The sequence below is a fragment of the Semicossyphus pulcher genome, unplaced genomic scaffold, assembly GCF_022749685.1.
Source record: "Semicossyphus pulcher isolate SPU_LCO1_2020_fin unplaced genomic scaffold, fSemPul1.0.p SCAF_1, whole genome shotgun sequence".
Lineage (NCBI taxonomy): Eukaryota > Metazoa > Chordata > Actinopteri > Labriformes > Labridae > Semicossyphus > Semicossyphus pulcher.
The window spans coordinates 1,297,724-1,308,273 of NW_027211603.1; the positions used below are offsets into that span (position 1 = coordinate 1,297,724).

General features: G+C 43.9%; 1 protein-coding gene across 3 annotated transcripts in view; it reads left to right on the plus strand.

The window, feature by feature from the left end:
* Nucleotides 1-10,166, plus strand: part of LOC138612532 (serine/threonine-protein kinase BRSK2-like) — a 140,164-nt gene extending 129,998 nt beyond the window's left edge. Inside the window, exon 20 of one of the 3 annotated variants that reach the window (XM_069685886.1) lies at nt 6,668-10,166. In XM_069685886.1, coding sequence (XP_069541987.1) covers nt 6,668-6,891 — 224 coding nt within the window. In that variant the 3' untranslated portion in view covers nt 6,892-10,166. The remainder of the gene's footprint in view (nt 1-6,667) is intronic. The other 2 variants (XM_069686044.1, XM_069685965.1) reach the window with 2 other exon arrangements.
* Nucleotides 10,167-10,550: the final 384 nt, after the last annotated feature.

The following is a 10,550-nucleotide window of genomic DNA, read 5'->3' on the forward strand; positions in this document are numbered from 1 at the left end:
CACAGATGGGAACTGTTATCAGGCACTGTATGCACAATCACCTCCACCGTGTAGATGTGCCAATAACCCACATCTCTCCCTGCCTCTCTGTCTGTTCTAGCTCTATCTCTGCTCTCTCTCTTCCTCTGGCCTGCCTCTCCATGCCACCTGCTTTCTATCACCACAGCTGATGCTACATGGATGAACTGAATGACTCGCATGCTAAATTAAATGCTAACCCAGAACCATGCACACAAGCTGTTAGCGAACTAGCCTCAGGGTACAGCTGGGTAAAAACCGGGTTTGTTTAGGATCAATGAAACCGAACTGTGCGCGTGCTGATGGTTCTGGGTGAGCCGCCATCACACACATCGACACTGTGAGGACTGACACTGAAATGAAAGCATGCTCTGTGCTGTGTGTAGCAGCAAACAAACACAGTGTGTGATTGTGTTTGCTGATCTGTGTGCACAAACAGATGATCTGCATGTGTCCGATGAAACTCACTGAACATCTCCACAGACACACACACCTGATGGTCTCCTCTGTGTGTGTGTGTGTGTGTGTGTGTGTGTGTGACTGTTAGCTCATACATATGTGTAAAGTTAGACTTGATTCAGTAGCAGACTTTAAAGGGTAAAGTCTGACCAGTGAATGTTCAGCTCCACAGAGTCTAAAACATCCGGTGGAAGTTTTCCTGCTTTTAACACAAAAACTGTCACAAAGTTGCTCAAATGTCCGTCTGTATCCAGCACTGATTGCTGCTCACGTGTCAGACGAGTGGTGATCGATTTGCATCGACCTAATCAGCCAAAGGTCGACCAGATGCTGCTCTCTGAGTTCTCACTCCGAACCTCTCAGGTCCAAAACTAAACCAATGTTTAGTTGTTCATGTGAAAAGGCTGAGAGAAAGCCAAATGGACAGAAGTAACGCTTTAGGTTTGTGCAAACTTATCCACAAGGTTTATTAATAACTTTACAGTTTTAACAGTGAAAACAGTTTAATGTGGATCATCACAACCGGAGCATAGCAAAGTCCAAGCCTCGTGTTTTAAGGAAGGATTTTAGACCCCTCTGTGAAGACCATTACAAAGGTCCTCAGAAGGCTGCTTTCTTAATCCAACTATTATAGAATATTTATCTTTTGTTTTTGTTTACCAGTTCTAAGGACCGCTGCTCACTCAGCTGTGAGTCTGTGCTGCACGTGCTGCAGACAGTGCTGAGAGGACTGTAAGCTTTAGAGTCAGAGCGCCCTCTGCTGGACAAACTGTGATGACACCATTTCTCAACCATCCTACACATCGTTTCTGTGTTATATGTTCTTAAAGAATCCTATCTCTGCATATTTGAAGACATATGTGCCAATGTCGATTTATCTGTGATAGGCCTGTAACCTCCTCTAATACAACAAGCCTATTCACCAAAACTCTGAAACTCTTTTAAAGTTATTTTGTCCAATATTCCACAACAGCACATTTGGACATTGATTACTGAGCATAACTTTATGTGCAGGAATCTTTCAAAATAAGAGCTGCTCAGTGGCACTGTGATGTCCATTCATGGTTCAGGGGGAGAACTTAAATCCCTCCAGCTATGATTTTTTACAAAAAGCAGGAACTTATCGAAAGAGAGGAACTCTGAGCTGAACGTTCTCTGAATCTGAAGTTATCCTTTAAACTCGCACCGAGAGGCGGCGCCATGTTTAAGCCAGTGTGCTGCTGATGTTTGATGTCAGCGCTGAGCCTCAGTGAGTCGGTTGGTGTTTGTGACACTGTGCTCTGCTCTCAGATGGCTCTCAGCGCTCGGCTGCTTTGCCCAGTAAATCCTCCAAGCGTGGTAAGACCCAGAGCGCCCGGGAGCTCCCGGCAAAATCACTTTAACTCTGGCTTTTAACACACACTGGCAAAGTCCTGGAGGCCTGTCACAACACACCCCGTTTGCACTAACACGTGTGTGTGTGAGTGTGAGAGAGAGTGCTGCAAAAAATATATATATATTAACTTAACAAGTCATCTAAATATGAAAAGAAAAACGGTTCTGCTGTCTTTAGAAATGTTATAATCTGCATTTAAACAGCAACAGAAGAAGACTAAAGCCTCGTTTCTGCAGCATGGCTCAGCTCGGTTCAGCTCGGCTCTGCTTGCTTATGGTTGCAAAGGCTTTTACCAATCCTAGTTTCCATTGCTAATTGTACACTTCACGTTGGTCGGACTCTTAAGCTGAGAGTTTAACGACACGGGCGTGATACTGCCCTAGCATCATCTTCAGTGCGACATCTGCAAAGACGTCGTTTCTTGTCATTTTGGTCAAGTTGGTTTCGATTGATGGTACCGTGTCAGAGATTTTTCTCTCTGACTAATCAGTCAGTTTGTAGTGTTTTATCTCCACCTTCTAATGTCCGCTCATCTCCGTAGGAACCTCCATCGAGTGACACCAAAAAGTACCAAGTGTCAGATACTACAGTGAAACAATGGCATACAATTCTAAAAGCATGCTAACAGACAGTATGCTAACCGACAGTATGCTAACAGACAGTACGCTAACAGACAGTACGCTAACCGACAGTATGCTAACAGACAGTACGCTAACAGACAGTACGCTAGCAGACGGCACGCTAACATACAGAACGCCAACAGACAGTACGCTAACAGACAGTACGTTAACAGACAGTACGCTAACAGACAGTACGCTAACAGACAGTACGCTAACAGACAGTACGCTATCAGACAGTACGCTAGCAGACGGCACGCTAACATACAGAACGCCAGCAGACAGTACGCCAACAGACAGTACGCCAACATACAGTACATTAACAGACAGTACGCTAACAGACAGTACGCCAACATACAGTACGCTAACCGACAGAACGCTAACAGACAGTACGTTAACAGACAGTACATTAACAGACAGTACGCTAACAGACAGTACGCTAACAGACAGTACATTAACAGACAGTACGCTATCAGACAGTACGCTAGCAGACGGCACGCTAACATACAGTACGCTAACCGACAGAACGCTAACAGACAGTACGCTAGCAGACAGTACGCTAACATACAGTACGCTACCAGACAGTACGCTAACAGACAGTACGCTAGCAGACAGTACGCTAACAGACAGTACGCTATCAGACAGTACGCTAACAGACAGTACGCTAGCATACAGTACGCTAGCATACAGTACGCTATCAGACAGTACGCTAACAGACAGTACGCTAGCAGACAGTACGCTAGCATACAGTACGCTATCAGACAGTACGCTAACAGACGGTACGCTATCAGACAGTACGCTAACAGACGGTACGCTAGCAGACAGTACGCTAACAGACGGTACGCTAACAGACAGTATGCTAGCAGACAGTACGCTAACAGACAGTATGCTAACAGCCGTGTCCATCACAAGAGCAAAGTTTAGGACCAAATAAAACAACTCTTTCAGTTCTGCTGCTCTACGAACCCTTAGTGGAGACAAAAGTCACATATTCACGTGTCACATATTTGTGGCCGTTTTAATTTCATAAATGACAATTTGGAAGAAAAATATTTGTAAAACAAGATAAATTAAAAATTAAAAAACAACATCGGCAAAATGTCTTACAATTCCAGCAGAACGCTAACGAGTAAGAGAACTTCTAGTAATTGAGCATGAAGGTTTATAATTGTCCTCTGATGTTGTCCCTGTTGTAAATGTGCCCTGAATTAAGACTCTCATTTACCAGATGAATCATTCGGTGTACGAAATAGCAGGAAATAGTAAATAATACTAATCTGTCTCTCATCTCAGAATGCTTAAAAACTCCAAAGATGTTTAAATTACTTTAAAACAAATTCTCACTTCTAAAAAGCTGGAACCAAGATTTTTGAGCCTTTTTGCACGATTAAATACCAATTCAATCAGACAAATCATGTGTGTGTGTGAGCGTGTCTGTGTGTGCAGCTCTTAACAAACCCGAGTGACCCTTTGCATGCTTGGATACAGAGTTGTTCCCCCTCCTCTTAAACGTTCCATATTTAAAACCTCAGTCACAAACATCAGACACCATGAATGCACACGAGCTCACACAGATGTTGAAGAGGAATGATGGTAAGTTCTCACAACAGTGCACATTAATAAACACACTATGACTGCTATAATCAGCTAGAAAACAGACCGTTTGATCACTGAAGGGGACACACTGTTTTAAACTAACCTCTGCAATGACCAGTGACTGTGTATTAATGTGTGTACTGTGCTGTTTGCATGTTTTTATCCACTCATGACTGTTTGAAAGCACTTAGCAGAGAACCTTTGTCCTAACAGATGGATGTTGGATGTTGTTGTGATGGATGTTGATATGATGGAGAGTTAACAGGAGCTTTGGAAGACGTTCATACAGAGGAAACTGTCCTTTAAGGGTCTATAGAGCAGCACTGCAGAAAACACCGGAACATATTTCTGCTATAAAAAGTGCAGAAGGCGACAATATGTAAACACCAGTAGCAATCGAAACAAGGAGGTGATTTGCTAGATCACAATCACAAATGTTTTCAAACTGCTAACTCAGACGTTAGCCCTGGTAGTTACCAACTACCATGTTCAACCAATAAAGGGGCTGCATCCTTCAAAGGACGTACCAGCGGCCGATCGCGTCACAGCGGCGCGTCGAAGGCTGTCCCATTTCGAAGGCTCCTTCAGATGCCGAGGACAAATGTGTCCTCCTTTTCCCGGGCCACGAAGGATCCACCAGGTTCATCCTTCATGGCCCAACATATTCCTATGCTGTGTTCAAAATGCCATACTATACTAGCAGTACGTACTGACAGTCTACCTCGCCTACTGTATCCCACAATGCAAAGCGCTGGAACGTCACAACGGCAGTTGAAATGGCAGACGGCAGCAGCATTCCAGCAGAAGGGGGCGCTGTAGCTAAAGAAATGGTGCTTTGCTTTTGTTGGGATATTGTTTACTTCGGCTTTGCAAAACCGGAAACTGGCGCCTGGCGTAGCACACTGCAAAATACATTTCAACAGCTCCGTACAACATGCTACCGCCGAACGCAGTATGCAGTATATAGTACATAGTATGGCATTTTGAACACAGCCCGAGATTCATTGCACGGCAATTCAAACAAGATGGCTGACTCTCAGGCGCCCGGGGAATACACTTTAAATGTAAACATTTTAGGTTTCAACTCAAATAGCTGCGATACAAATGTTAAAACACAAAAGGGGCTTTGAAACTTTAAAATAATAGGTCACGTGATGCTAGTTATGTTAGCCCGCTAGCTACCTGTTGCCAGGCAACAGTAGATGCGCATTGTCACGCGTGTGTCTCAAAGTGAAAATGTTAAACTTGAATCGGGTCCTGATGTTGCAGCAAGTGATGATGCAAAAAAGGAAATCAATAATCCTCCTCAAATGTATCAAAGTTAGTTACATTCTGAAAATGATGTTTTTAAACAAACAATAATAAAATGAAAAACTAAACAAAAGAACAAAAGCTATAAAGCCGTGAGACAGTCGACACAATACAGACAATAAAGTTTACAGTAATGAACGATGTAAGAGAAGAGAGAACGGTGTGTGTGTGTGTGTGTGTGTGTGTGTGTGTGTGTGTGTGTGTGTGTGTGTGTGTGTGTGTGTGTGTGTGTGTGTGTGTTCATGTTCATGTTTGCATTGTTGGCAGAGACATTTATTTGTCTTATGTGATACAGACAAGTTTGTGTGAAGAGTAAAGGTGTTGCATGTGTGAGAGAGTTAGGGGACAAAAGATAAATAAACAACTAAAAATAAAGGACAAAAAGTATAAATAAAAAATAAATAAACTATTTTAAAGCAAAATAATTATTTAAAAAATGATTGAAAATGTGAAGAGTTGAAAATACTAGACTATGTCAGGGACATAAATGCTCAAGTACAGATACCTAAAAACTTCATTAAAGTACAGCAAGTATAAATACTTAGTTACTTCCTGCCTCTGGTACAGAATGACACCTGAACTGTCTTCCAGTGCTCCCATTAGCTCCCCATCCCAGCGGAGGAAACTGAGACTCTGAAGCCCACACTGGCCTCATGTTCACACTGATTTGAGTTCTAATACCTTCTGTAAAAAGTTCTGGGTTTTGTGACCTTATGTTGACTTGATTGACTCCATAGACTGTTTAGAAGAAGTGGACGTAGCCTCTGTGTATCTGAAGTGAAGCCTTAGACCTGCATTCTTTCTAATGACCAGCAGGGGGAGAAAAAGAAGTCCAATTGTATGAAACCAGATGAGAAAATGCTCCTCCTCCTCTCTTCATTTATTCCCTCAGTAAACATGTTCCTAATGACTTTATGGTCTCAGTCTCTAGTTTCAAGTCTTCTTCAGCACAGCATGATGTTCATTTAGTCACTGATGCTCCCAGTTAGAGTCACACAGACCAGGAAGAGGGGAGGAGTTAGGGCGGGGCTACCTGTCTACCAGGATATAGACATAGCATTGAGGCTCAGTCCACTCCTTCTGCACAGTCTATGATTTGCCCGTTTTGGTGCCACCTCTCCTTCCTTCGTCTCCCCTTTTTACCCCGGCCAAAGAGTCTCCTTTCCTCCAGCTCCACTCCTCCTCTCATCCCTCCATCACTCCTCCTCCTCTCCTCATGTTAACCTCATTGCTCATCTGTTGTTTGTTCTCTCTCTCTCTCTTTGTTTTTCTTTTCTTCCCGTCTGTATAGGCAGCCCGTTGAGTAACTTCTTTGACGTAATTAAACAGCTTTTTTCAGACGAGAAGAACATCCAAGCGTCCCACCCCCCTGGCGCCCCCGCCACGCCTAGCTCCCCCGCCAAGCATGCCCCCAGCAGCAAGCCAAACCAGCCCCCGCCCAATGACTCTAAATGCCCCCCTGGCAAAGACAAAACAAAGATGGCCGCCAGCAACAGGACACAGGAACAACCTTAAGGAGCGGTAGCTGTGCATGACTAGATGAAAAGCAGTTATCAGGTCGATACAGACGGACGAGGAGAGCTGCTGACTTTGCCCTTTAGTTAGGAGTGAAACAGAAAACAAATCTACTTTTGCCTATAAATTTTGTACTGTATAACGGGAATGGCTATTTCAGTTTAAAAGTTGATCAGTATTTTACAATAAGTAGCAAATGTAGCTTTGTCGTCCCTACCTTCTGTCCCTCTCTGTGTCCTCGGGGGTCTTTCGGTGGGTGTGTGTCCTCCTCACATGTGTGATGGCTTGACTTGTCTCTGCCACCAGGGATCATCCATAATAACTATTAACCTCGGCGGCTCCTCGAGACCGGCCCACAGCGGCCCGCTCACGGCCACCAAGAGAGTCGGAAACAGAAGACAGAGGACCCTTCCCCTTCCTCCCCCACTCCACTTCACCCCCCCTCCTTTCTCCGGCCGCTTCAGTAGAGTCCACTTCTTCGCCCGAACACACTCAGAAGAGTTGTAAAAAGAAAAAAAGCCTTAAGACAGTGATGTTTGTCAATCTACACACACACACATCCCCTCTCCTCTTTTCTCTCTTCTTTCCTCCCACATGTACATAAAAACACACACACTGTACGTACTCCTCCACACAAACTTCTCTGCGGGATGTAATGACTTGCACACGCTGACAAACAGGAAGCAGGAGCGCCGGAAGAAGCGGAGACGGACGTTTGGACGAACGCTGGCTGGATTGTAATTCTTTTTCTTATCGTCTTTCTTTGTGACAGCAGGATTTTTGGGGCTCGCTCTGTGACGTTTCTGTAAACGGGTTCCTGCAGTTCGGTGGCTGCCGGTAAAAGTGTGACAACAGGGGAGGCAATGTTACATAAATGAATGATCTATTCTGTTGTACAGATTAAATAATGTTCCGTATGTACAAAAAGTGTAGCTGTGACATTATGTTTTAGACTTGTGTTGCCATATTTTGTTTTGTGTTCCTGCGCAGGCCTGGTCACACCGGCGATGAGAGGAGTCACCTGCAGGTGCTTTTGTGTCAGCTTGAATTTGGTGAACTCGGACTCACAAATAAGCTCCGCTGACATTTTAACAAACCGTCTTGACCTTTGAGAGAAAGCTTATCAAGAGAGTCTAAAAGGATGTTGTTAGCAGCGCGACCCTGCTAACATCAGAGCTTGAACTGTTTTAGGACCTGCCCTGCTCTCTAAATAGTCAACAGACAGCAACAGTGTTCAGTTTGTGTGTAGTTGGGAAATGCTACGTCATCACATCATTGCTCCTTGATCTAAAAAACTCTACGCTCGTCCCTCACAGTCTGTAGTGCATCTGTCGGTGCTCTGTCAGCGGCTCAACGATGTAACCTTTCTTCTGCTGTGCAGAGGATTGTGGGTCAGAATAGCCAAAGAGCGTGCTGGCTTTCACACTGACACATGCATTCAGCTGTAGAAGGACATGCTGGTGTTTTTGACGTAGTATGGAAGTATGGGTACAAGAAGCCCTGGACCCAAACATGCAGCATATTCAGTCCGGTAGGAAATTGCTAGCTTCAGGGTGGGTGCTAGGATATAACTGAGTCATAACACACATCGTTAGCAGTTCATGTCGTTCTGGGAATTTATGCTGCAATATCGCAAGTGGCGTCGTTTCCAGGTCTTAAGTTTGTTAACATGGCAGCAGGCAGACGGCAAACTGGAAGTCAGTTCATTGGACGAGAGCAGAGCTGAGGCTGGCAGAGAAAACAGGCAACAAAACACTAAATATAAGTGAAATTTATAGTGAAACGCGCATTTTTTTAAAAAGCATTTATCAAAGACAAACTGAATGTGAGGCGACGGGCAGCAGCCGGGCTGCCAGCAGCCTGTGTGAACACCTGACGAGCCGCAGTTCAGTGAGGCACGCTGCTCAGGCGCGTCTTCTTTCATTATCCATCTGGTCTAATAATTCCCTCACGTGCTGAAAGGAGTATCACATTACTGTTTAGCATAAAAGAGAAAGCCATGTCCTGTAGCTTCAGGCTGTATTAGGTGTGTTTTTGCCGTTCTGAAGGTGACGTCCGTCTGCTGTCTGCCTCCATCCAGGTGAATGCAGCTGTAATGATACTTCTAAAATTACACTGGGAAGAAGCTGAGCGATAAATTGTGACTGAATAATGCTAGCTATGTTACGTCAGGTTAGCATGTTAGCTCCTCCTCGTGCGTGACCCTGTTTTTCTGATCTGAGACATTTGAAGGCACACAGGTGAGTCTTCGGACGCCGCTCTCAGGTGTGACCAGGCCTCGGTGATAAAATGTCTCATTTCCTTTCTGCACTTTTGACGAGTGAATCAGATTCGGGTTCAGTGACATCATGTCAGAGCGTTTTTAATTTTCATTATAATTTTTTACAATATTGAACTGCTGTGTATATTTTTGTACTTTATTGTATTTTCCATTTTTGTTATTAATTTATTCTGGGTTATTTATATGAGAGATGTAGAGAATGTTTCTTACCGTCAGAACTATTTAAGGATATTTTGGTCATGTTTAAGTTATTCGATCACGTGTGTGAGTTGTCCCGGCTTTTTGGCGAGAGAAACCTTGTAAAATACGTTTGGAAAATGATTTACCGTAATTTAAGAATGTAGACGTAGCCTCTCTGAGAGGAACAAACCCTTTGTTGATAACTGTCGGCTCCTTCCTCCCCTCCGTGTGTATGATGATCAGATCTCAGCAAACACTCTTTCTGTAAATAAGCCGAGTTTACTGACAAGCTTATTTAAAAAACAAGGGGATTCCTACTCTTAGCTTTGACCTCGTACGGTTGTTTGCATGTTCAGCATTCGTCTTTTCTTTGCATGTCGTCGTTGGAATTGTTCTCCTGTTCCCTTTTTCTCTCCACACTTATTTATGTATTTACGTTCTTTTATGTGCATTTGTTTTTATTTGCCTTTTTCTTTTCTTTTCTTTCGTTTGCCGTCCTCTTGCCCTCTTCCTCCTTTTTGATTACTGCGTCCACACGCAGTAACCGTGCAATGCATCCTCCTTACTCGTTCTCTCAAAGAGGGAGCTCTCTGTCGATCGGCTCGCTCACCAGCTGGGTGAGTGTTTGGTTATCGGAGAGAAAAATTAAAGCAATACCTTTCATTGTTCGCTTTCCTCTTTTTCTACTGGGGGAATCCAGAGCACACAGAATGGACTCGGAGCACGGAGCGCTACTACTGAGCAGGATAACCACTGGCAATGTATTCCCTTGTGATGTTACTGTGAACAACTTCAGTGCTAAAGGAAATAAATCTGTTGACTTTGGAGCTGTGTGCTCGGTTTTCTGGAACATGTTTATTAACAAAAATATAAACACGTTTTACACATTCAGAGCTGACGAGCAGACGAGTATGTTACAAACCTTTGATTTAACACATCCACAGTGGACACATCGGCAGATTGAGATGTATGAGGGGAGTTATTCCCAGTTTGAAAGTCTCACTTTAACAACCGAAACAAAGCACAGCAGGTCACAAAGTTTACACACTGTTCCATGTGAACATGAGGCTGAAGAAACGAGACGCCTGATACAGAGTTTGAACTGTATCCTTCATCGTCTTTCCAAAACCAAAACCACAAGCGCAAAGGGATTGAACAGTGTGTTTATCTGCTGCTTCTGAAGTTACACGTTTAAATT